Genomic DNA, 27,255 nt, shown 5'->3' with positions numbered 1-27,255 from the left:
AGAAAGATTTCAGCAGGTATCTGGTTGCTAGGGTCCAAAATCCCCTAGCAACCATGCACTGATGTGAATAAGAGACTGGAATATGAATGGGAGAGGCCTGAATAGAAAGATTTCAGCAGGTATCTGGTTGCTAAGGTCCAAATTCTCCTAGCAACCATGCACTGATGTGAATAAGAGACTGGAATATGAATAGGAGAGGCCTGCCAGGCAAGTAAAATACCGGCCAGGTGGCAACTCTAGTCACGGCCACAACTACTTTATTTCATGTGAATGGTCAGTGGCGATGTACAAGGGTAAAATCTGCATGTCTACAGCTGACTTTATAGAGATGGGGTCGGCGACTCCCATGTGAAAGCTGGAGACCTCCACAGGAGCCTTTACTTACACACGAGGGTGTATGGGACAAGGGAAGAATTCAGAACATTTTACATAAAACCCCAATGAACAAGTTACACTTGACTAATCGCGATGGTTGGGCGTTGACTTGAGGAATCCTCCCCCGCCCCTCAGCCAAGTTGGTACATCCCGCTGTGTGACGTTGCAAGTCCAGTCAAGACAAGTCCTTAGGCCGGGCGCGCTGCATTCTGGGGGTGTAGCATAGCCATTGGCGTACTTTAGCTTCCGGCCCCCACCGAGCGCGTTGCACGACGGGAATCGTAGTTTCTACACATTTCCCTCCTAAGGGAAGGGCGCGGTGCGTTGTGGGAGCTGTAGTTGTCCGGAAGTGTCGCTGAATATTTCCCCGCTAGCTGACATGGCGGATAGGAGACGGCGGAGGAGACGAGCGTCCCAAGACAGCGAGGAGTTGGGAGAAGAGGAGGAGTCGGCCAGTGACAGCGCGGGCTCCGGGGGAGAGTCGGTCGGGCCCATCAGACAAGAGAGAGCCGAGCAAAGCAAAACCGAGCCGGCGAGAGCGGAGCAGGAGACTCGGAGAGCCGAGCCGGCGAGGGAAGGGAAAGAGTCCGAGTGTGTGAGTGACATTTGCCGACACTTCCCGTCACCTCACGCGCCTCTGCGCTCATCACTCCCGACAACTCCCAGCACCCCTGCTGCGCACTCGCCCCGCCCACCGGTCCCGCCCACACCTGCAAACATGTCCCGAGGAATAAACAATGTGTCAGTGTAGGGTCTGTCTGTATCTCTTTATCTGTTCCTCTAACTAGGCTACACCTGTATTGTTACTTTATATTCCTCATATTCTCTCCTGTTCATATTCCAGTCTCTTATTCACCTCACGGCCTGGTTACTAGGGGAATGTGGACCTTAGCAACCAGATACCTGCTGAAATCTTTCATTCAGTCCCTTTCATATTCCAGTCTCTTATTCACATCAGTGCCTGGTTACTAGGGGAATTTGGACCTTAGCAACCACCTACCTGCTGAGTAAAAATCTAAATAAGTCAAAAACCACAACTGATAAAAAATGAAAACCGTTAAATCAAAGGTGAACAACCCGTGTAAAGGGGGAACCACACACCCTCTGAACATTGCAGGGATAAACATGATGAAGAACATGTGTAAAACGCCTCTTCATCTAAATTTTCATAAAAATACTTTTTTTTTTTAAATGTAGTATTTGCCATTAGATAATCTCCAATGAAAAATGTAATTTCAAGTGTTACGGGCTCTCACACATACATGCTACGTGACGTCAGCCAATGAATGGACACAGCTGTCTCTTTCACTCTCACACTTCTTCCTGTTACGGTTCTGAATTACTTCCTGTCAGGTGACCTCTGAGTGAGCCTATAAACCATCACACAATGGCTCATGGGAAAAAGTGCAATGTTTACTTATAAACATAAATGCCAGTATGGTACAATTCAACAGATCTCTTATTGTGATGTCCATTATGTCTTGGTTATTCATTCTGAAGGTATAGTTTGCCTTTAACAAATGTCTTTCTTATTACTTGCAGGAAAGTGAGGATGGAATTGAAGGGGATGGTAAGTGTGTGTGTTTCTCTGGCTTTCCTTGTTTTGCTATTGTTACAGGAGAACTGAAGTCTTCTTTAAAAAAGTACAGGTATGGGACCTGTTATCCAGAATGCTCAGGACCTGGGTTTTTCCGGATAACAGATCTTTCCATAATTTGGATTTTCATACATTAAGTCTACTAGAAAATCATATAAACATGAAATAAAGCCAATAGGCTGGTTTTGCTTCCAATAAGGATTAATTATATCTTAATTGGGATCAAGTACAAGGTAGAGGTATGGGACCTGTTATCCAGAATACTTGGGACCTTGGGGTTTCCAGATAATGGATCATTCTATAATTTGGATCTTCATACCTTAAGTCTACTAGAAAATAAACCCAACAGGCTGGTTTTGCCTCCAATAAGGATTAATTATATCTTAGTTGGGATCAAGTACAAGCGACTGTTTTATTACTACAGAGAAAAAGGAAATCATTTTGAAACATTTGGATTAATTGGATAAAATAGAGTCTATGGGAGACGGCCTTTCTGTAATTTGGAGCTTTCTGGGTAACGGGTTTACAGATAACGGATCCCATACCTGTATATGCATTTGATGATTTATTTTTAAGGATGCGCTGAATCTACTATTTTGGATTCGGCCGAACCCTCGAATCCTTCGCGAAAGATTCTGCCGAATACTGAACCAAATCCGAATCCTAATTTGCATATGGAAATTAGAAGCGCATAGGGGAAAACAATTTTACTTCCTTGTTTTGTGACAAAAAGTCACGCGACTTCCCTCCTTGCCCCTAATTTACATATTCAAATTAGGATTCTGAAAAAGGCTGAAACCTGGATTCAGTGCATCCCTACTTTTACTTTTTAATTCATAAGTCTTTCTATTCTGTTTCTTTCTCAAAATAATTTAAGGGGTCACTGACCTCACCCCAGCCACCAAAACACATTGACAGCGAGGCTTCTATTTTATTTCTGTTCCTTCATTTCTTTTGGTTCCTAGAAACCCCCAGTTGCCCCCCTTTAAACGAAGGACTATTACTACTGTGATTAGTGTTACGGTAAAACATAAACCAGACGCGTTCATTTCACCTGCTCACTGCGACTTCTCCTTTTTTCAGCAGTTTTGTCGGATTACGAAAGCGCCGATGAGTCTGAAGTGAGTGGGATCCTCTTTGTGTCTTTTTGTGTTTAGATTCAGGGATTAAAAGTACAAAAAAAGCGATTTCGAACGGTACTGTTTTATGGCAAAAAACGTTTAGTTATTCACTGGATGTGCACGCGGGACTCCTGGATTAACCTTGTAATCGCCATGATTAAACTCGCATATGGATGAGATATGGAGCCCAGTGTACAGTTTAGGGATAACAATGTCCACCTATAATTTCTTCTATATCTACAACTCTTCTTATAGATATCTTCATCTGAAAACGTTGTAAATCAATGGACTGATTTCTCATTTAAAACCAGTGACACGCGTTGCTTCGGTTTACATATTTATTGTTTTGTCTTGTTTAAAGGCCATGTAAAGGCAAAAAAATAAAATCCCATTTTTACTTTTTTTAATGAAAAAGAATCCTATCTCCAACATACTTTAATTAAAAAACGTGTACCATTTTTATAAGAAACCTGACTGTATGCAGTGAAATTCTCCCTTCATTTACTGTTGTGGATAGGAATTGTCAGACGGTCCCTAACTGCTCTGCAGGGAAACAATCATACTTATGAACAGCAGGGGGAGCCCCCGCCTTACTTCCCAGCCATGCAGAACTCAAGCAGCTTTGTTTGTTTCCCTGTAGAGCAGTCGGCGACTGTGTAGAGATTTGTATTGGATTTTATTTTTGCCTTTACATCCCCTTTACTGTTTCCAACTCCAGCTGCAGGGACAAAGATCATGGAGCCAGATTTAAACAGATAAACTGGGATTCTATTTGGAGGATTATTTTGCAGAGTTGGAGAAAGTTTTTATTAAACAAAACAAAAACTATAAAATCCACATTAGATTACATGACAACACAGGAGCCAGTGCAGTCTGTATATTCTGATTATTAATCAGTCTTGTGTATCGGCTTCTGGCAGATATTATTTGACTTGTGCTGTTTTGATCATTTATGACGATCCCTAAGCAGTTCGAATAGGCTTGTGGTGCAGTAAGTTTGTTTAGTGTACAAAATACAGCATTTCTAGCATTATTCTATTGTAGACTTTAGTTTCCCTTTAAATAAAAAAACTCTTGTGCAAAAAAAAAAAAAAAGGTTTAGTTTATTCACAAAAAGCGTCATTTGGCATGACATTGTCATCACTGTGTATATGCTGCAAATTTGTATTGAAAAGCTACTTGGCTCTGGAAGGAGACTGTAGAAATAGGGGGGCACCTATTTGCCCATGCCAGGGATAGCTGGGTGCTGCAAATGCCAGCTGTATAATACTTGTTGCATTTGAGCTTTAATACAACAAATCTCCTTTTCATCCACTCGAACATTTACACAATGTAGGTTTTTGTAGCAGGGTCTTCAGTTTGCCAGTAGAGCCAACGCTCTGCAGTAACTACTGGATAAAATCGTTGCATAAGAAAGATGCATTTTTTAAAGAAATTCAGAAAATATCTGTGTGAATGCCTCTGCTGTATCTAACATAGGGCTTCCAGCTCAGATAAGCTCGGCCTGCCTTCCAAGCATTTCTTATTATAAAAGATTTTATTTGCTGTTAAGGAAGAGGAGGCTCACAACAGTGAAGAAGATCCATTGAAGACAACCTTGAAACAGGAGAACAATGTGGAGGAGGCACCTGCTACAAGAGAACAGAAGCCTAAATCTAAGGGAGCAGTGACAGGGGAGCGTCAGAGTGGGGACGGGCAGGTATGGAAGGAATAAAATGCTTCTTTCTCTTTCAGCTGCCTGTTGCACACAGGGGAAACTGGACTATAACATCCACCAATATTGCCTAAACTGGGTTTTACCTTATCACAAATCCTTATGTCCTGTCTTGGCTTCTGGTTGGGTTAACAGAGAAAATTAAAACTTGGTCCTGTGCTCTGGTACACTGTATTAATTCTGTTGGCCAGCTAGCCAAATTCTTGCACAAGTGATCAACCACTTATAGTCTCAGCCTCAAATTGCCAGGGAATTACTTCAATTGTCAATCTCTCAGCATTAATCCCTGGCCACCATCAGATATTCTCATTTGCCACCCAAATCCCAAACTGCTTATTTGGTGTCCCTATTCCTTTGTTGCAAGGCATTCTCCCCAGTGGGGATTTGTTCCCTGAAGGAAGCCAGGACTACAGAGAATAGAAATATTACCATTACTGAACAGTACTGAACAGTTTTATACTCCAGTTCCTAAAATTGTTTCTGAATTCACCATTAACCAAGATATCGAGCTGTCAAGCTTCTACCCCAATCCTAGCTCACTCAAGAACGTGACTCCCATCATAGTGCTATTGGTTTTTATTCTCTGCCTTCCATGGCATCATGTGCCAGAATGTACTACTATGATGTTTGGAAGCTAAGAGTGCCGAAATAACTAGTGAGCTATTTGTACCCTAGGAGAGCACGGAACCAGAAGAGAATAATACCTCTAAGAAATCCCAGAAGCAGCTGGATGACGATGAAGACCGGAAGAATCCAGCTTACATCCCTCGGAAAGGGCTTTTCTTTGAGCATGACCTGCGTGGACATGTCAATGATGAGGAAGTCAGGTAAAAAACCCAAAAAATATGACTGTTTCTACTATTTCCCCGACTCTGCCTTTACTAAGCAACTTCCTTACCATATCAGTCATGTAATCATTTCTGGTCTCCCCAGGCCAAAGGGTCGACATCCACGCAAACTCTGGAAGGATGAGGGGAGATGGGTACATGACCGGTTCCGTGAGGATGAACAGGCCCCCAAGTCTCGTGAAGAGCTCGTATCTATATACGGTTATGATATTCGATCTTGCAGAAACCCAGAAGAAATCCACCCCAGGCGGCCGGGAAAACCCAGGTAGGAAAATAGCTAATCAGACTGCTGTTAAGCAAAGGTTTTCCATGTTTTTGTAGCTACATTTTTACTTATGTTTTTGCAGATTCAGCAGCCCCTCTAGGAGAGAGGAAAACGATGAGAAACCTAGTCGGCCTTCAAATCGGTACCAGGACTCTGGTGTTACCCAGCCTCTACGGCCGTACACCAATCGCAATGCACCTCCCTCTAGCAAAGTTGGTCCCTCCAGGACTTACTCCCGGCAGGGTGGATATAAAGAGAACCGTGCCAGTTACCAGTCAGAGGAGGAGGCTGCACCTCACACATATGAGCGCAGACAGGACTATGGTGGGCACAGATCACGCAGCACAGACCAAGGTCCACCCCCTCCAAGAGAGTACTCGCCTGAAGCAGATCCTATCATCAAGGAAGAAGCATTCACTGAGAAGCAAACCGCAGAACCTTCTCCACCACCTCCTGACAGACCAGTCGAGAAGAAATCCTATTCTAGGGCTAGAAGGAGTCGGATCAAAGTTGGCGATACAGGAAAGAGCATGGAGGACACTACAGCTGCTGAACTACCCCCACCACCTCCTGTGCCCCCTGCTGTTGCTGCTGAGTTCACCCCTGCACCACTGAATGTGAAGCAAGGCAACTGGGAGCCTCCTGCAGAAGGTGGAATGTCTGGAATTGACGACGAGTTGTCCAAGATGAACCTTTCAGAGCAGAGCTGGAACCAAGGACAGCCCGCATACATTTCCCCTCGTGGTAAGGACTGAATTCATTTCCATACATATTGGTGAACTGTAAAAAAAAACTTTATTGGAAATCCTCTTGAACTTGTTTTTATGATGTCGTCATAATCTTAATTGCCTAATGAGAGAATTAGATGAGAAGTATATGGTAAAACATCCAGCATTTTGGAAGCCTAATCAGAAGGCAACTTTACTGTTGTGTAGAATGTAATAACTATGTTTCTCTCACAGGTATTCCTAATCCCATGCACATGGGTGCTGGGCCACCGCAGTATAGTCGGATGGAAGGCATGGTAAGTTGCAACCAGTAGGCGCATACATTTAAGTCCCTGATCAAATAAGGTCCCCGCACAAACATTTCATTTTCACTTAACCCCTTTTCCTCACGTTACAAATAGTTGTTATGAAAATTAAAATGAGTACTATACTTACTGTGACATGCAGTCACCACTTGTTATCATGCAGTCGTTCATGTAGGATTATGTAAAATAAGTGTGGAAATCATGCGCACTCTTCTGTAATCTATGATATACTCTTCTATAATAAACTTCAGGCAGTTTTACAGTGTAGAAGGAGGCCTAGAATAAATCAGAGATCTTGTTTTTCGTTTTCTTTTTTTCCAGGCAGTTCAAGCTGGTCGTGTCAAGAGGTATTCTTCCCAGCGTCAGAGGCCTGTCCCAGACCCTGCAGCCATGCACATCAGCCTCATGGAAAGTCATTATTATGATTCACGTAAGTAGTTGGGGGGAAACTCTAGGTAGGTCAGAGTCTGCATACAGGGGGGGGAAGTGGATAAAATAGGTTAGATGAAAATAAATGCAACGTTTCTATCAGAAATATTAACTTTCTGTCTTAAAAATCTTTATCTATTTACAGTCCAGTTCCAGGGACCAATATATGCTCATGGTGACAGCTCACCCTCTATGCCCCCTCAGGGTATGATTGTACAACCTGAAATGCACCTTTCTCACCCAGGTAACAGCCTACATATATTTATCCATTAATATGATGTCAGCCTTGCCCAAAAACAAAATAAAGGCATAAGGACTTTTCTCTGCAATGTGTCCGATATCTGCTATGACTAGGGTTGCCACCTTTTCTGGAAAAAAATACCGGCCTTCCTATATGTTTATATTTTTTCCCTATTGATAACCATGGGTTCAACCATCATTTTTACCGGGAAGGCCAGTTAAATACCAGCCAGGTGGCAACCCTATCTATGACAAACCAAAAACCACCGGATAAAGGTAACAGCCCTTTAGATAATAGACGTCACCAACTTGGAACTTTTTACCCTGAGAAAATAAGCCAGGGAAAATAAAAATCATTTTTAAAATAAGGTTTATGGAGATGCAGACGAAGTGACTCTTGTGTCTAAATGTATTTATAGTGCATTTTAATTTCCTTGTGTTACTGGAACTTTTGACATTCACAGCTAATTACAGAAAAGCTTTCTGCAGAGATTTCAGGATTTATTTTGGTTGCTTAGGAAATATTTTTTGTTTAAACTATAGTGTTTTTATTACAGGCATGCACCCACATCAGTCTCCTGCTACCATATCTACCCCGAATATTTACCCTGCTCCAGTCTCTCTCACACCTGGTCAGCCACCACCCCAGCAGCTCCTGCCTCCTCCATATTTTACTGCTCCATCCAATGTTATGAATTTTGGGAATCCCACCTATCCATACCCTCCAGGAGCTCTGCCTCCACCACCAGCTCATCTTTACCCAAATGCACAGGTAGGTAGCTCTGCATGTTTAGCACAGTGTCTGCCATCTTTGTATTGTAAAGGCAGCTGTGGACATCCACGTTATTAAATCTGTAAAGGGACGTTGACAAACCACTTTATAAGTCACTGTGCATTTATTAATGTCTTTGTACAATTCAGGCCCAGTCCCAGGTGTACGGAGGGGTGACTTATTATAACCCTGTACAGCAGCAAGTACAGCAGCAAGTACTGCCAAAGCCTTCTCCTCCAAGACGGACCTCTCAGCCAGTCACCATCAAACCCCCACCACCAGAGGTAAGTGGCATTTTAGGATTTTTGATTGACCACACACATAATAATTGCATTTCATGTAACCGTCATCCAGCAGTTAGTCAGGGTATGTCACTAGACTATACTTTGTATCAAGACAATATACATTATTATATATAGTTATTAAACTCTATAGTTAGTATAGATATGGGTATATATCATTTATGTGACAGTAGGGAGGGGTGTGTGTATGGATGCTGGGTTTTCATTTGGAGGGGTTGGACTTGATGGACTTTGTCTTTTTTCAACCCAATTTAACTATGAAACATTATTCTCTTTCTGACCAAGTTTTGGTCTGACCAATGGTTTCTATAAACATTTGCTAAGCACAAACCCATTAACTTGCTAAGATTTTTTTTTTTTTTTTCAATATTCATAAAAAGTGGTGCTTTTCTGTGTAGTAGGGGGTGTGACTATTTTGCTTAAAGGGGTGGTTGACCTTTAAGTTAACTTTTAGTATGTTATAGAATGGCTAAAAAAATTAAAGACCAATGGAAACGTTGCTTAGAATTATAGTTTTTGATAGGGATGCACCAAATCCAGGATTCAGTTCGGGATTCGGCTTTTTTCAGCAGGATTCGGCCAAATCCTTCTGCCCGGCCGAACCTAATTCTAATTTGTATATTTAAATTATGGGCGGGGAGGGAAATCACGTGACTTTTTGTCACAAAACAAGGAAGTAAAAAATGTTTTCCCCTTCCCACCCCTAATTTGCATATGCAAATTAGGATTTGGTTCGGTATTCGGCCAACTCTTTCGAGAAGGATTCGGGGCTTCGGCCAAATCGAAAATAGTGGATTCGGTGCATCCCTAGTTTTTGAATTATTTGCCTTCTTCTGATTCTTTCCAGCTTTCAAATGGGGGTCACTGACTCATCTAAAAAAACAAATGCTCTGTAAGGCTATAAATATATTGCTGTTGCCACTTTTTAATTACTCATCTTTCTATTCAGGCCTCTCCTATTCATATTCCAGTCTCTTATTCACATCAATGCATGGTTGCTAGGGGAATTTGGACCTTAGCAACCAGATACCTGCTGAAATCTTTCATCTTTCTATTCAGGCCTCTCCTATTCCTATTCCAGTCTCTTATTCACATCAATGTATGGTTGCTAGGGGAATTTGGACCTTAGCAACCAGATACCTGCTGAAATCTTTCATATTTCTATTCAGGCCTCTCCTATTCATATTCCAGTCTCTTATTCAAATCAGTGCATGGTTGCTAGGGGAATTTGGACCTTAGCAACCAGATACCTGCTGAAATCTTTCATCTTTCTATTCAGGCCTCTCCTATTCATATTCCAGTCTCTTATTCAAATCAGCGCAAGGTTGCTAGGGGAATTTGTTACTTAGCAACCAGATTGCTGAACTTACAAACTGGAGAGCTGCTGAATAAAAAGCTAAATAACTCAAAAGCCACAAATAACAAAAAAGAAAACCAATTGCAAATTGTCTCAAAATATCCCTCTGTACATCATACTAACAGTTAATTTAAAGGTGAACAACCCCTTTTAAGGTTCCCATGGTTTGTGGGTTTTGGGACATGACATAAAACAAAAAAAAAACCACCTGCAAAGCCACTATAGCAATTATATCCCTACTTTAAGTTCAAAATAATTATCTGCTATAATCACAATGTAAAATGTCTACTTGATATTTATTAACACCTTCCATAGTTGGGTTTTTTAAAGTATTCTTATGATCCTTTGAGATGAGCCATAATCAAATGAAAATGAGCTTTTCTTTCAGATAAACGGTTTTGCGCCGTTTGCTTCATCTTTTGAGACTTCTGTTGGGTTGTTTTTTGTTATTTTTAGATCTAGATTTTGCATTTGTAAGTAGTATATATATGGGAAGCACTTTGGATTCTTCTATAAATGCAAATGTTTTATGCCAGATGTAAGTAATGCTTCTCTGCAGGTTCAGCAGCCTAATCAGAAACCGCATGGACAGAAGTACTGAACATACATGTACTCTTTACTTTCAATGCACAATGCTCTCACTTTTTCCAAAATGTCTGGGTCTGCTCAGCTAAACTTGATCCACCACATTAAATGTGTCCAGTGTGGGGAAAACTCTCAATCATTTGTATGTGACAAAGAAATGTGCAAAGCTGTTGTTCATAAATGGATTGGTTGTGTTGTTATGATACCCGCAACTGCACTTGGTATAGGCAAACAATAGGTTTTTCACATTTTTATTCTACGGTTTCCTACGTTGAGTTTCTCCTTCAATGAGACACTTCCAAGATTAGAAGATTAGGATTCATCCAGAAAAATAGGTTGGACGCAAGGAAAGAATTACAGATACAAGTATGGAATGCATTGAAAGGTTAATTGAAGAAACACAGATATTCACATTTGTGGCAATTAACCTTTACTGTGAACTTTTGTGGTAACGAACAAGCGTTAAGGGGTGCACCCCTGAATGAAGAAACGCAGATATTCACATTTGTGGCATTCAGGGTTGCAGCCCTTAACGCTTGTTCGTTACCACAGAAGCTCACCGTAGTGCTTCCCGAGAGTTCATATAATGAGCCGATATAAAAAGGTCTTAATCCTTTTACTTTTGTACGCGGTCAGGCACATCGGGGAAGAACTGATGCTAATGACCAAACGAGAGTGTGCTCAGTGGCTCCAATTATTTCTGCAGGGAATTTGCGCTTGAGATAACGATGGATCTTATTTTAATAGGGACAGTTGTGTGTTTTACGGCCGAATGAACCATTTAAGTCGCTGGTTAAGACTGAAGACTGCTTTAGAGAAAGCAATTATTGGAGTCCTTGCATCATGAAACAGATGAAACTCTTCACTGGAAACTTTTATATCTTATATACTGTACTTTATTGTCATAAGACTAAAGTGCATGTATTTTGTTACATTCCTGAACTATATACTTTTAGTCCTTTAGCTGAGCTCTCTAGCCGGCCCGATGTGGCCCTTTTATGGAACTTTATTCCTTTGCCACTGGCCTTCTTACAGGATCTTGATCCATCTTTATATGACATTATACAGCATGTCATTTACTGGTTAATTAACTGTGCTACGTTGCGTCTTCTGGAGGGTCTTGAGTTCTTTCAAAGCTGGATTCTAATTGCCTTGTATCGTGTTTATATGTGATACAAAGGGCAAAAAACCAAGGAATGGAGAAGGTAGGCAGCAGTATGGGTGGCAGATGTCCTTTGAGAACATTCTTCTATCCTATTCATTCTATCTTCGGGATCTCCTGTTCTCTCCCAGATCAGTAACACATTTGTTTGTGCGTTCCTTATACGCCACCCGATCACATCTCGTCTTCCCCATCCGTGACATTAAACAGGATCTTTTTAACCCCTCTAAGCTGCTAATTTTCTGCCTCTCCAGGAAAACCGTCACACGAAGATGAAAGAGAAAAGCAAATGGTAACCCGGGAGCCTGTCTGCCCTGAATTTAAACCTGAGAAGACTCATTCCTGTATTTTACGCCTCCTGATTCCAAACATGGTGGTGCACAGACCAGTTAAAGAGGACCTCTATATTAGATGCGTCCCAATTAAGGCATTAGTAAGGGGGGCATGAAGTGAAAGCTGCTGATTAAGAGATTTGTTTTTTTGTTCTTCTTCTTTTAATGTCCGTGAGTCTGTAACAAGAAATACAAATGTGACTGATGATTAAATGATTGTCATTAAAACAGGACTAGGGCTCAAAGTAATGAATTTAGCAACAGTTCAGAGTTTTTCCTCCTTGGCCAAAAAGTCTTATTAGTACAAGTGTTAACCCGACTGCCTCGGCTGCCTAAAGGTTACAGTATATTTTATTTGCAGTCTTTTTCTTGACCTTAACAGACCTTAAAAAAAAAACTGCTAAAAGAAACTAGTAAACATTTTGGGAGATTTCCTCTTCGAACCACAAAACATGGTTTTGTGCTATAGTCTTGCTTTTAAGGGGTTACACCAGCACTGTTCCAGGTAGCGTGACTCTGTGTTATCACTGCCAGCAGGGCCTAGTAGAGACTCAAAGGTCTCCATTTGTCCCCATTGGTCAGAGCTTGACATATTTTGGACCTTATCCTATAGCTGCTCAGTCTTCATTTGTATAAGGTCAGTGATTTCCCCCAGTCAGTGGCCCATGAGCAACATGCTTGAAGTGGCCTAAAAGCAAGTGCTTATTTTTTTTTAAATTCCTGGCTTGGAGGCAAGTTTTGGCTGCACCAATTATGCGAATCTACTCAGTCTGCTAGTCCACATATGAGCTACCAAATAGCCAATCACAGTCCTTATACCAACATCCCCTTCCTCTGATATAGAACGTCAATTTGCCCCCACTCACGTTTGAGACAAGGTAAGTGGATTAAATTTGAGACGATGATGCTGTTCCATTCAGTCTTACACAACTACACAACGCCTGAAGCAAGTGTCAATGAAGGACACCTGTACTTTACTAATCATTTTGGATCTGTGTCTTGTCTCCTTCCATCCCGATGAACAGAAGTGACATGACAGCAAGAAGCAGAAATAGAAAAACAGTGTTATTTACGCTACAGAGCTCTTGGATCATTACTATGGAGAGGTGCCTGTTTTGTACTTCTTGCCCCTCTAAAACCAACTACTCTAGCCTTACCAGCCCCTTCAAGTAGAAATTTGGACTTGGTACAGAGGCAAGGCCCAACCGCTTGGGAATTTGCTGGAGTTAATGGAACTGTCCCTTTCCTGCTCACGGATTGGAGTTGAGTTTATCAATTCGTTTATATCCAGCCCTTAACTTCATCCCCTCATCTTGATGCTCCACTCGTCTTCTGGATCTCTTTGTAACGGAAACCAGTTGAGGCAGAATCAAGAACTTTCCTCGCTGTTGCCAGTGGTGCAACTAGACTACATTACTACACCCCACAGCAATATCATTTTTTGGATAAAAAAATAACTGCTAATTGTCGCCTTACTAGACCCCCAAGTCTACTTTCAGCTGCGAAGATTTTCTTCAACTGTTGTGGCAGCTTTGGCAATTGCCATCCCTACTGCCACAGAAACAGAAGATGCATTAAACCTGGCGGACATGGGGCTCATCAGTATTTAAGAGACTAACTGCAGAGATTAGCCCACTGCTGTAGCCTTTGCTTTCTGTGTACACCAGAGGGCGCTAAGATTATCCCATCTGGTGTCTTCCAATGCTTGTGACCAAGCGTAAGGGTTCTGTAATAATGTTTAATGGTTCAAGTCTGTGGACCTCCGTGTTACTTTTTTGAGTTTGTTGTGTGTGCAATTGCATTGCTGTCATTTCTAAACTGAAGGCGCTGTCCAATAATATATGGACTAAACATATATATAATATAAAGCTATAAAAACAACCCTCTTGCTCCCAGAATTGGCGTATGCAAATCCGAAGGGTGGGGCCTTGGAAGAATTTTTGTGTGCGAATCGACCCAAGCGATTTGTCTGCCATGATGGTTTATATATTAGATATCAGATGATTACAGTGATATAGTATTTGTGCCCAAAACTTCATGCAGTAACTCCAGTGCTGTCTGACACATCTTAACTGTCTCTCTATATGTTGCATTCGATTTTGTAATGAATATAGTGGAGGTGAAAGCTGCCATTGGGAAATTAGACTTCAGCTTTCCCTTTATTTACTCACGCTTCATCAGCCAGATACAGTAGAATGGTTCTATCGACAATGGGATGGTGTTATCGACAAGCCTTCAGCCAGGTATGGACAGTTGTCGTCTGACCAGAAGAAACTGCATGTAGAGAGACATGATGTCTGGCTGGGTGTCAGATATTCATTGACAGATCCAATATATCTTATAGGGGGGCTCCTTTTGCCTAGAAGATGTATTAGAGGTCACTCTATTAAACTCACCAGACATCATGTCTCTCTACATGCAGGATTTGTGCAAAAGGCAGTTATTTTGTTACATTTTGTTTGTACTGGAATCGGTTATTTGAGTGAACTCTAATTCATCTGCTAGGAAAGGAACCCCCCTATAAGATATATTGGATGTAACTGTCAGTGAATATCTGACACCCAACTGCTGCATGAAGAGAGAATGAAGAGAAACAGATGCTGAGAGAGGAATAGTGAAGATAAACTTGATTATTTCAGAAACAGTTCAGAATATTTAACTGATTGTATTTAGAAAGTTTCTTATTTCAGTATGATGAAACTTAAATTAAATTTTAATTTTAGAGATAATTCCCCTTTAAAAGGGTTAAAAACTTCAAATATTGTACACCGATTTGTCTGCTTTAAAGGGTTGAAATCGAAGAACTAGAATGCGTTTGCTCTATGCAAGATCTTCAGCTGTCGATCCACTTCAGCACACGGTGTTCTATAGACATAGGTGCAACTATCACACTTGGAAACTGGGGTGAGAATTTTAAGAAATGAGCTGATAATGAACAGCGATAACAATCTCCTCACCATCTCCGCCACATTGTTCCTTAATGCTGACTCGATTATTTCCAATTTCAGAGCTGTTAAATGCTATCTTGTTACCGCTCGCTGTAGAACATCCAAAATGAATGGTTTTCCAAAGAAATACCAAAATGCCAGGGTGGGACTCTGACATTTATTCCAGTAACTTCGCTCGGCACTTTGAGGATAACAAGCAGAGCAAAACGTCTTTTCATCATTTAACACACAAATATGGATCATGTTTTTGCTGCCAATACCCGCAGATAGGGTAGGGATTTGTTGCTTGTGGCTTAGAAGGCCAAACTGTCGCACTTTGTGTGAATGTAGAATTAGTTTAGTGCTACTTTTGTTGCAAATGTTCCCATTAGTACAAGAACATTGTGCAATTAGGATAAAGTTCCTTATATTGAGGAATAGAAAATCCAGGTCCTGGTCATGACCATTCATCTCCAGTGTTGCCCTGATTTATCTATGACCTCTCCCATTTTATGGTAAGATTTATCCCTTTTTTTGGGTTTGAGTCTTGCTTAAATTAGGACTTCTAGGAAGGGGGTGACCAAAGCTCCAATTTTCTGGAAAAATTTACATTGAAAATGTGACGGGTATAATATTAGTTGGAGAGACTTCGTATGAAATGTTCTAATTGGAGGATCAAAATTGTCCCAGATTTATCGTATGACATTTAACCATAACTCCAGGGTATGTCTTCACAGCGACCTCTCCAAAATTCTTATCCATCTGTCCCAAGAAGGTTCTTTTATGACAAACGACTTTATTCGTAGCACCCGATTCTCTTTCATTTCCAAACCCATGCACAGTAGTTTTTACATCTGTCTCTTGAGGTCTTTTTCTTTAGACAAAGCTTCCACCAAACTGTTGTGCGGAGCCTTCAGAAGCTTCAAGTGCGTTGGTTAATATATAGTTCTTCAGGCTGTGCAGCTGTTACCAATTTCATTTGTTTAATTCGGTGCTTCCAAAAGAGTCTGGCTTTCAGATCCTTAAAGATTTGTGGCTCCAATTTTCTGGTACTTGCATGGCTGGTTTTTTTATATCAGAATATGGGAGCCCTGTGCTCCAAGTCTTTCCCTCTCCTGTTGTGTTAAGGTCATTCTACAAGGTGTCTTTGCCAGATGCAATGGTGTATTATATTTCCCCAATTATCCTGGAAATGTTAGTCTTCTCTTTGTGTCCTTGGAGCACTGAACAAGCTCTTACTTCACTTCTTGCTCATTGTGGAGCATCAAGTCAAGGTGTAGAGCAAATGTCCTCATGTGAAGGGTGGCTTCAAGAAATGGCGGCACTAAGTGGGCTCATTTCCTTAAATACATAAATCGATTGCACTACCTGCCTGATTGATCAACATAGCGATTATTTGACACATGATGGACTTGGAAGTCCCTTTGTTTTACCAATTTACACATATAGACGCAGGGTTTTCATTAAATAACCACCAAAAGGCTGGGGTTGAGTTTGGCGTGGCCTCCTATTAAAGTAGGTTTTCTTTTTTAACCAGCTTGTGTTTTATAGATAATGGGGTGCTAGTATTACTGCATTGGGTCATTTATGCTACCCTGGTTATCTGTGCCCCAAAACACAACCTGGAGTAGATATGGGCTGGCACCAAAAAAAACGTTTAATAAGACATATGTCTCATAATTTATTTTCTTTTCAGCCACAGTCGCTCCCAGTCGCCCTCACATTCTGAAACCCCTGGGTAAGTAACAGTAGCAGAAATTCACTATATTTTATACAGATTGACTTCAGTTACGATGGGTTTCTATTGAATATGTTTCCATGAGGCAGGCAGATGAGAAATTCACATGTTTGGTCAAAACCAAATTTAATGGTTTGGTCCCCCACTTAAAGGACCCGTAACAAAAAAAAATTCTAAAAAAAAATTGTTTGTACTTAACTTAAAAAAACACCAATACACTTTTAACTTTAAATTCGTCTTAAGAAATAACTTACAGATTCTTCAGAAACGGAGACAGAGTGACGATCCATCATGCATTGCTCGATTTCTCCTTCCTGCCTTCTATAGAAGATAGCCCGGGAGGTGAAATCGAGCTCCACACGATGGATTGTCGCCCTGTTGCCGTTTCTGAAGAGGAACGCAAGTGGAGAATCAGTACTACTAAATTAACCAACTGGCCCATGTGTATCTTACACCGTTTAGACTTTAATACTAGGGATGCACCGAACCCACTATTTGGGATTCAGCCAAATCCTTGAGTCCTACGTGATCAGTTCGGCCGAATACCAAACAGACTCCGAATCCTACTTTGAATATGCAAATTAGGGTGGGAAAGGAAAAAGTGGAAATTTTTGTGACGAAAGGTCACCCGATTTCCCTCCACACCCAAAATTTGCATATGCAAATTCAGATTTGGGTGGGCCAGGCACAAGGAATCGGCTTATTTTGAATCCTGCTGAAAAAGGCCGAATCCTGAACTGAATCCTGGATTCATTGCATCCCTATTAATACAAATAAATCAAATTAGAATCAATGGAAAAGTAAGAAGGTATTCCCAAGATTGAGTTGGGCTGGTAGATTATTTGCAAGGATGTGACCATACAATGGCGTAATTCTTTTAGAAAGTCCCAAAAGAAGTCCTTGCCTGGGGAAGACACTATGATAATTGCTTCCTCCAGACAAATGAAGGAATTATCAGCACATCTAGCGAGGGGGAAATGCATTTGACATGAAAAATGAAATTAAGTTGGCCCATTTCTTCTTTCTATGTATCTTATATTTCTTCTGTCCTCCTTTGCAGACGACCTTTGGAGATTCTACATGTGCCACAAATGACCGTTATCATTTGAAACCAACTTTTGTGATGCAACCGATTCTACATCCATTTGATGACCTTTTTTTTTCCCTGATGTCTTGTCCTAGGATGTGGTGCTCCTTTCAGAAACAAACCCTTGTATAGGCTTGGGGCTTTAACACCCATAAGTTCATTGTTTTATTTCTTGTCATTCTTGAGCTGATCAGAGACCATCCACATACAAGCCGTGGTGTTGCCTAAAAGCTATTATTGTTACCGTAGGGACGTTTTTGTTTGTGCATTTTCTGAAATTCTGTTGAATATCCAGGAAATCCCTATTAATATCATGCAAAGAGGGCCATGGAAATATTAGCCAGTTTTTCATTGATCCATTATCCAAGTGTTCAGTATTTATCGTCAATCAATAAATTTTTGCATGACATTAAATGTTAAATCTCAGTATGTGACAGATGTGAGTAATATAAACATTGATTTATTTAAAGACATTCCATGCTTACATAATGAGAATGTGTTTCAACATATATCCAAAGACAGATTCTTTTTTTTCCCCCTCTTTTAATTTCTTAATTTTCCCCACACACGAATGCACCCTGTTGTTTTTACTGTCGCAAAAGATTCTTGGATCAGTTTTTCCTTCTAGCTCTGTAAGGACGTAAAGAGTTTGTGAACACAAGTGCATCGTCTTTGGTTTTATCCCAGTAATGGAATAAAATAATTTTGTGCGTTTGCAGCAGGTTTGAGTGCGTCATTCTGTCTTACAGCGACTAACCTTAAAGTTATGCGACTGCAAAGCTAGAATAAGAGGTACCTGCCTGCGGCACAATGCTGGGGGGATCTCTTGGGGAGCAGGCCATCATAAAACGGGGACTCAAGGTAAAATGGAAATATTTAGTGATATACAAGCCTGCTTCCAATAAAAAGTTGGGACACACGAAATTCAAATAAAAACAGAATGCAATGGTGGACAAATCATTTAAACCCTATATTTTATTAAAGGGATACTGTCATGGGAAAAACATTTTTTTTCAAAACGCATCAGTTAATAGTGCTGCTCCAGCAGAATTCTGCACTGAAATCCATTTCTCAAAAGATCAAACAGATTTTTTTTATATTCAATTTTGAAATCTGACATGGGGCTAGACATATTGTCAATTTCCCAGCTGCCCCCAGTCATGTGAATTGTACCTGCACTTTAGGAGAGAAATGCTTTCTGGCAGGCTGCTGTTTTTCCTTTAAATGTAACTGAATGTGTCTCAGTGGGACATGGGGTTTTACTATTGAGTGTTGTTCTTAGATCTACCAGGCAGCTGTTATCTTGTGTTAGGGAGCTGCTATCTGGTTACCTTCCCATTGTTCTGTTGTTTGGCTGCTGGGGGGAAAGGGAGGGGGTGATATCAGTCCAACTTGCAGTAAAGAGTGATTGAAGTTTATCAGAGCACAAGTCACATGACTTGGGGCAGCTGGGAAATTGACAAAATGTCTAGCCCCATGTCAGATTTCAAAATCGAATATAAAAAAATCAGTTTGCTCTTTTGAGAAATGGATTTCAGTGCAGAATTCTGCTGGAGCAGCACTATTAACTGATTCATTTTGGAAAAAAATGTTTTTTCCCATGACAGTATCCCTTTAAAGATACTACAAAGAAAACATGTCATTATTGTTTTCTGAAAACTGTCTGCTTATCTTGAGTTATGCCAGCAACGCTGAATGATTGGTATTCATTACTGGTAGCATTAAGCTCATGATTTAGATTAAGATGCTGACCAAAAGGGTTTGTATGTTCCATACCTAAAAGCTTGACGGTCCTCGATGTGTTCATTCTCTGCCTGGATCAGGAGATTGTTGCGCTAAGGAATTCTACTAACCCCTTTTTATCCCTCGTTGCTAACATTCTACTGTCATACTCAATAACTCTTTCAACCCACTAAGGGAACGTTTTCAAATTTGGCCTGGAAGTCTCATTTCTGCCCAGTGTTTGGTGAGGATGACGTCTACTGTCCAAAAAAAAAGTGCAAACGAGCAAACAGGTAGTATCGCTGGAAAACTATCAATTTGAGGGAATCTTGGTATTGAACATTCACTAGTTCTGATTCCTTGAAGCACTGCCATTTGGACTGTAGGTTCACGTATAATGCATCCCGTAATCACGGGGCTTATGATCTTATCAACGCAAATACCTATCTGAATTAGATTAAAACTAACCTTCTGGCCTGTTTACAGTAGGGCTAAGACCTCTTAGGATACAGGTACATGTTTGGCAAAGGTGCGAGCCCAATCTGAATGGATGGAAGCCCTGCTTTGTGACACTGCTGTTCTGATCCAGTTCCTGATGAAATCAGACCAAACTCCTACGTGCTTGAGGCCTTACAGCAGCCAGAATTTGGAAAATTGCAGACAGAAGCATGTGTGCAGGAGAAGGTAAGCTCCAATGAAGAGAAGGGACGTGGGACAAAGGTGGGGAAATATAGGAAGATAGAAAACTGACATGGGGGCATTTTTTTTTTAGAAAAATAGTATTGTCCCTCTAATTGGCCCTGCTAGCCTCTGTTAGTGGGGGAAACCATTTTCCATGTATCGCTTCTTTTTAACATGATGGAGCTATTGTGGTTTCTGGGGAACATCCATATGTTTTTTGTAAACTGTTTTTATGCTTTAATATAATGTAACCAGTGGCGTAACCAGATGTTACTGGGCCCCACAGCAAATTAATTTTACAAACATATCCAGAGTTTGTCCTGTACCAATAGATGTTGAAATTGCTCCATGTTTGGGCCTCACGGGGCCCCCTATATCTCCTAGGCTCCCCTGCAGCCGCAGGGTCTGCTTCCTCTGTAGTTACGCCCCTGAATGGAACAATGTTTTACCCACCCGTCTGCAGTGCAGGTACTTCTTTATGTGATTGTACCTGTGCCAATGAGAACCAAAACGTTGGACAATTACTTGTGATGCAATAACATTTGCATAAGGAAGTGCTAGTCCAGTCTTTTTTTCTAAAATAATCACTTTGACCTTTGCACGTCATTTTTTTTATTTGAAAGAGGTGTGGATGCGTTGGAGACCGTGTATGTATATATCTATAAATAATATGGCCAGAAGATAAGGAACAGGTTGAAAAGTCTGAGCAATCGGCAGTCTCTTACCACTGCAATTAGTCCTGTGAATGTGGTGTTCCTTAAAGGGATACTGTCATGGGAAAAAAAATTTTTTTTTTCAAAATGAATCCGTTAATAGTGCTGCTCCGGCAGAATTCTGCACTGAAATCCATTTCTCAAAAGAGCAAACAGATTGTTTTATATTCAATTTTGAAATCTGACATGGGGCTAGACATTTTGGCAATTTCCCAGCTGCCCCTGGTCATGTGACTTGTGCTCTGATAAACCAGTTTCTCTTTTCTGCTGTACTGCAAGTTGGAGTGATATCCCCCCTCCCTTTCCCCCCAGCAGCCAAACAAAAGAACAATGGGAAGGTAACCAGATAGCAGCTCCCTAACACAAGATAACAGCTGCCTGGTAGATCTAAGAACAACACTCAATAGTAAAATCCAGGTCCCACTGAGACACATTCAGTTACATTGAGAAGGAAAAACAGCAGCCTGCCAGAAAGCACTTCTCTCCTAAAGTGCAGGCACAAGTCACATGACCAGGGGTAGCTGGGAAATTGACAATATGTCTAGCCCCATGTCAGATTTCAAAATTGAATATAAAAAAATCTGTTTGCTCTTTTGAGAAATGGATTTCAGTGCAGAATTCTGCTGGAGCAGTACTATTAACTGATGTGTTTTTAAACTTCTTTAACTTCTGGATGTTTATTGCTAATGTGGACAGCACCCAGGTTCTGGAGCCTCTTATATGTGCGAGAGCCTTACATACCTGTGTGTATATGAAATTTGACAAAACACAGTGGCTGCAAAGGATTTCCATAAAAAGTGAAAAATGAGACTGAAGATTTATTCATGTACAGATGGCTGTGCTTAATATGCCACGTGCTTCGAGGAGGAGTGGTTACCTTTACCTTTATGACTGTGGCCTTGCTTACATAATGAACAGGTTAACAGACCATATTTTCTCTAGATAATAATAGGAAAAGAAAAATCATCTGTCCATGCACAGCATGAATACTCTTACCCTCTGTGTTCTGACATCTCCTGCATGCATTTTTGGAGGTACATAACATATGGTGTAACCCTGAGGGGTAATAACGGAATGTATTTTTGTTTAAATGGGGGTCTATTATTATTTAGAAGTAACTGTATAAGAAAGAAATATTGACTTCCAAATCCACTTTTAAGTTGGTTATGAAGCAGTTTTAGTGAAATGGGGGCATCTCTAAGAGCAACCTGCGGGATTGAAACGACAGATGGTTCTCTTTTGTAGAGAATTTAGCTCTGTATCACTTAGTCGTGGCGTGCTGAAGTGCCGCCATTACTGTTGCCAAAAGCCTCTTTATTGTCTTTCTTTATACAACATTTTGGGTTATGCCTCAACCTTTTGTTTGATGGCCATGTGTGCAACTGTCAATGAACGGTGTTGACTTCACAGTTGTTTTTCAGTTTGCACCTGCAGTGAAGTAAAAGTCATTCACTTCCATCTTCTTATGGCCAAACTCTTTGAGAAAGTTGGAGGAGACCCAAGGCCTGGTGTGGGGAAACCTTTGGTATCAGTCAGTTTGGTTCCTCCAGATGTTCCACTGAAGAGAATGTCGCTGCAGTTGCCGCTGTTGGACAACTAGACTTGGGACGTTCAATATACTTGTCAGGTACCAAGAAGGTGTAACATTGAAGCCTGTTGGTGGCTCAGTGCCTGTATAAGCACGTGTGCAGACAATTGCACCTTTATTCTTTGTTTCAGATTCCCTTAAATCGGCAGTGGCAACATTGCATGGTGCCAACTGGCATGTACCCAGTGACACACCTGATCTGACACAAGCATTAGAAATGTATTTTCACAAGTATGTGTTTTTGGTTTTTTTCAATGCCCACCACAGGTTTTGCTTCTCAAGACAACCTTCCACCCAGACTCGAGGTTTTCAATTAGTGACATTTCTACTACTAACTTGTCTTTCTATCTGCTCAGTTCCTGCTTTTACTCCATTAAATATTGCATTTGACACAATGGCACATTTGAATAACATTTTGTAAAAGTTAACGGATACATGCTTCTGAGCCCTACATTGAAAGGGAATTGCTTTAAAGCAGAGGAACAAGAGAAGGTATTGCCATGCTATGGTGGACATGGTAAAAAAAGCTTACATGGGCTTAATTTGCTACAGCTTAGCTTTTAGTTGTGGTAACCATTTAAAATGCTGGAATGTACTGGGGTATTGACTTGATTGGTTCTTAAAAGGAACATATACACTGGGCAAGAAAACACCGTTAAGACTGAATATGGAGAAATATTGAGTACAGATTGCGAAGGGGATTATTAGACAAGGCTGTATATTATAACCACAGTCGTGGTGATAAACTTGTAAGCTGAAGGTATGAGAGAAGAAATATTGGAGGAGGTTGTTCAGCAATCTGGAAATACGATAGAGGCCAACACTGGCTAGAATCAGACTGAGAAAACTCTTGAAATAAAGTATCTTGTATAACCAAAGACCAGGATTGTGGTAATTGTGATGACTCCATGATGGTTACAGCTTGGCAGCAAATAAAACAAATGGAACCTAGACCAAATAGTAATTACCTTGGATAATTTTGACCAAATTAAAATGACCACTTGGATAACAAGAGTCCACACTATACATTATAAGAATATCCAGTTAATATAAGACAATTTGGCTTGGAAAGAGTTGAATGGATAAGAACAAGAGGACAACTGGCAACAATAGGGGTGGGGTTCCAAGTCCCAACAGTCATGAACTTGCAGTTTGGAAACTGGAAGAAGATAAAGGACAATTTATGGAGACACACTATTCACATGGTTGTCGGTAGTTCATGTAAAGTAGGAATGGTCAAGTGGTCAGAGACGGTGTCTCAGGAAGGTATTGGGGTTTTGCGTGGTGCTGTTTGGGATGGTTGCTCTGTAGATGTCCAAACTTATACAAATGATTTGCCTTCTCATTTCATTGTCTTTTTGCTCAGAATGATATATTATTTAATTAAACAAGATTTTAGCATGATCTGAAAAAATTATTTTCATCGTTAACGTTGACTGGGTGCAAATGATCGTATTGTTTTGACAAAATTGCCCAACAGTTGATTGGATGGGTTTAAATCTTCCTCATGAAACCAGTCAGTGAACGGGACAATCATATAACCATCATTAAGCAAATGTAAAATTTTTTGCAAAACTAAACAAAGGAACGGACAGCGATTGGTTAATACATGTATATGTTTGATCTTGTAGCCAACACAACAAAAGATTTGACCAAAGTCTCCTCACATATCATTAACCGTGGATGGGCATATCATCTGTTAAATCGAATATGTAGCCGTTAAGATCATTCACAACGGCGCAACACAATCTGCCCGTATGTGGCCATCTTTTATTACAACCCCAGCCGTGTTATCAGGAGTTGCTGGGAGATTACCGAGTTTAACATTTTCATTGTGTGCCATTGGCCAGCAAGTGTCAGAGGGTGGCTGACCTACTAAAGCTGTGCATATGCCTCTCTGTATATTTAGTATAGTCGGTTGGGATGAATGACCGAACAGTATCGTCCTGCTCTATTTGTGTTGGGGAGGAAAGTGTTAGTAAATGTGACAGGTTGAATCCTGCCCTCCCCACCTTTCCCTGACATGTCCTTACGACATACTATGTTTACCTGAAGTTTGAACCTCTCCTCGTGTGGGCGTTGGCACAACGAGAGATTATTATTGTGGCCGTAATGGTGGAGGCACAAGGGGGGGGAAGGTGTGCCTCCAATACTTGTGTAAAGTTGAGGTTTTATGATGAGGGTGCATAGAGCCTTAATCCCTCCTAAAATTAAAGAAATAAGTTCATCTACTTTGTGCTTGTTCATCTACGTTGTGAGCTGGGGGTTAACATCCTTAATTCTTCTCACAGCACAGGAACCAATGTGCTTGTCACAGCTTGTGTGGCGTCTGTTCCAAACATACACGGAAAGGAAAATAAAAGCGGAGGTGGAAACTGTACACTCCGTTTACATTCTGCTAATAAATGACGTGCCTATAGTATGAATTCGTTTTTTTTTTTCAGCAAAAGCTACTCTCAAATCTGTCAAATTCTGTATAGATTAAATACGGCCTGTAAATGTCATGGCTGCTTGTGTTTGCTATTGTATAGGCTATGGTGACATTTTCTCTTCTGAAATTCTAAAGCAAACTGTACTGTTCCTAGGGTTGCCACCTGGCCGGTATTTTACGGGCCTGACGGGCAAAAATGATGGTTGATCCCAATGTTATTTTATAGGGAAAAAAGTTAAATATATAGGAAGGCCAGTATTTTTTTCCAGAAAAGGTGGCAACCCGAACTGTTCCTCGTAATTCTACAGTATATCCTACCCACTCATTCATTTTTAACATCTCCATCTATAGCTCCAAATAAGAGTTGCCTATCAAGCTGCTACAGCACGTGTCCCGTGAATGCACTGCACCGTATATATGCAATGTCGATTGTACCGTCGATATTCCCTGTAACTACTACTATTCTCCAGTGTAACGAGAGAGGGTTCATTAAGTATGAAGTAGGCTGCTCTTTTCTTATGTTTTTTTATATATTTCATTTAGCTTTTTGTGGAGCAGCTCTCCAGTTAGGTAATTTCAGCTATTTGGTTGCTAGGGTCCAATTCAGTGTCGTACTGGCCCACCGGGATACCAGGAAAACTCTCAGTGGGCCCAAGTGTCCGCTTATAACCATTTAGCATATTTTATGGTAATTCCGTATTTCTTTATGGGAAACAAATGCATAATAATGGAAGAATATATTAAGTAGCTAAAAGACTAGGATAATAAAGAGGTTGAGTGAGGAATAATAGTTTAGAAAGTGAGTCCATGGTCTAAGGTGGGCCCCCAGTCTAAGGTTTTCTGGTGTTCCCCTGGCATCCTAGTCCAACACTGGTCCAATTTATCTTAGCAACCAGGCTGTGACTTGAATAAGAGACTGGAATGTGAATAGGAGCGTACCAAAAGAGAAGTATGAGATATAGTCTGCTGGGAGAGTTCGAAAGCTCGAATGACGCATCTTCAAAAAAAACATCAGCTGTTAAAAAAAAAAAAAAAGTCATTGTGCAGTGGCAGTAATGTAAATCACCAGCAGGAGAACATATACTGGCCATGCACGCACTGATAAAGTCCTTCCAAAAAAATTTTGTTCCATTTTCGAACCATGAGTGGGCTGTAATAATTGTTCTGCCAATCGGACATTGACTTGATCAGAGTTTGGAACATTTTATGACAATAATATCGTTGCACGTTTTATCCATGAGTGACTGTTGCTACTGTTCAATGAATGGCCAGATCATCGTCCCATTTATTTTTCTGACTTGAACCATACAATTTAAATCAGTAGTTCTGTTTTAGTGCATTGCATTAAAACGTACGATCGATATCCGTACGTTCATCGTGTGGCAAATAAAATCTGAACCTGTACCGCCATCTTCAGTTGCCAGAAGCTGCCTTGTGAGGCAGGAGATTAAGCTGGCCATAGACGCAAGATCCGATTGTACGAATCCTCGATTCTTTAGATTTTTAGACCATGTGTGGAGAGTCCCGACACTTTCTGTCCCATGGAGATTGGTCATTTGGTTTATCGTCCAGGTTAAAAGATTTATGTCATCAGCTGCTGATAATATCTCTGCGTGTATTGCCGATCGTACGATTTTCATTGGGAGTCTGTCACTAGCATTTGTCGGACATAACTTTCGTACAATTGCTGTAGGGGCAGAACATCGGCTGATCTGTTCTTTTACTACTTTATTTGATCTGAAAGGTTAGTGGCAGGTCTGGAGATGGGGAAGTCCGATTATTCGAGAATTCAAACGATTGGATCTTTGCGTCTATGGCCAGCTTTAGTCGCCCCGGTAGAGATTTTTCTCGGACAGCTATTCTCCCCTTTTATGGCTTCCTGTGCTTCTTCCTCTAATGACCTGTACTAATTGTATCATCAGCTAGTGCTGAAACTCCAGGCTGAGGTGATTCCCACTCCTGTGAGGGAAAGTACAAGAGCCAAGCAGTCGGGGGAATCAGGCCCAGACTGTGGGTTCTGGCAAATGCCAGAATGGCTGCTGTAAGATGCCATTGAAAATAACTAATTGGTGGGCTGTTTGGGCCTTATTGTACTTGGAGTGCCAGGGCCTAGGGGAAAAGAAGGAGAAGGGTAGATGTTTGAGGTAAAGGGGCCCTGTGTCAGGGCCATTTCTATATGTGTGAATATCGCATGTGATGCTGAGGTGATCCCCACTCCTGTGAGGGGAAGAACCAA

The 27,255-nt window shown here is 40.9% G+C and overlaps 1 protein-coding gene across 3 annotated transcripts; it reads left to right on the top strand.

Annotated features, from left to right (window-relative positions):
* The first annotated feature begins 571 nt into the window (after window positions 1-571).
* On the top strand, window positions 572-18,412 carry casc3.S (CASC3, exon junction complex subunit S homeolog). Of its 3 annotated transcripts, NM_001089089.2 has the most exons (14): window positions 659-970; window positions 1,918-1,945; window positions 3,056-3,093; window positions 4,646-4,792; window positions 5,483-5,634; window positions 5,741-5,920; window positions 6,003-6,664; window positions 6,883-6,944; window positions 7,275-7,383; window positions 7,528-7,626; window positions 8,180-8,394; window positions 8,544-8,678; window positions 16,756-16,797; window positions 17,858-18,412. In NM_001089089.2, the coding sequence occupies exons 1-13, from the start codon at window positions 755-757 to the stop codon at window positions 16,786-16,788; spliced, it is 2,076 nt and encodes a 691-aa protein (NP_001082558.2). In that variant the 5' UTR covers window positions 659-754; the 3' UTR covers window positions 16,789-16,797; window positions 17,858-18,412. The 3 variants fall into 3 exon arrangements, with proteins under 3 accessions (XP_041433644.1, XP_041433643.1, NP_001082558.2); XM_041577710.1 differs by lacking the exons at window positions 16,756-16,797; window positions 17,858-18,412 and adding an exon at window positions 12,055-12,365 and having other exon boundaries at window positions 572-970; window positions 3,059-3,093; XM_041577709.1 differs by lacking the exons at window positions 16,756-16,797; window positions 17,858-18,412 and adding an exon at window positions 12,055-12,365 and having other exon boundaries at window positions 572-970.
* Window positions 18,413-27,255: the final 8,843 nt, after the last annotated feature.

The sequence above is a fragment of the Xenopus laevis genome, chromosome 9_10S (assembly GCF_017654675.1).
Source record: "Xenopus laevis strain J_2021 chromosome 9_10S, Xenopus_laevis_v10.1, whole genome shotgun sequence".
Taxonomy (NCBI): Eukaryota; Metazoa; Chordata; class Amphibia; order Anura; family Pipidae; genus Xenopus; species Xenopus laevis.
This window is presented reverse-complemented; position numbering and strand designations above follow the sequence as displayed.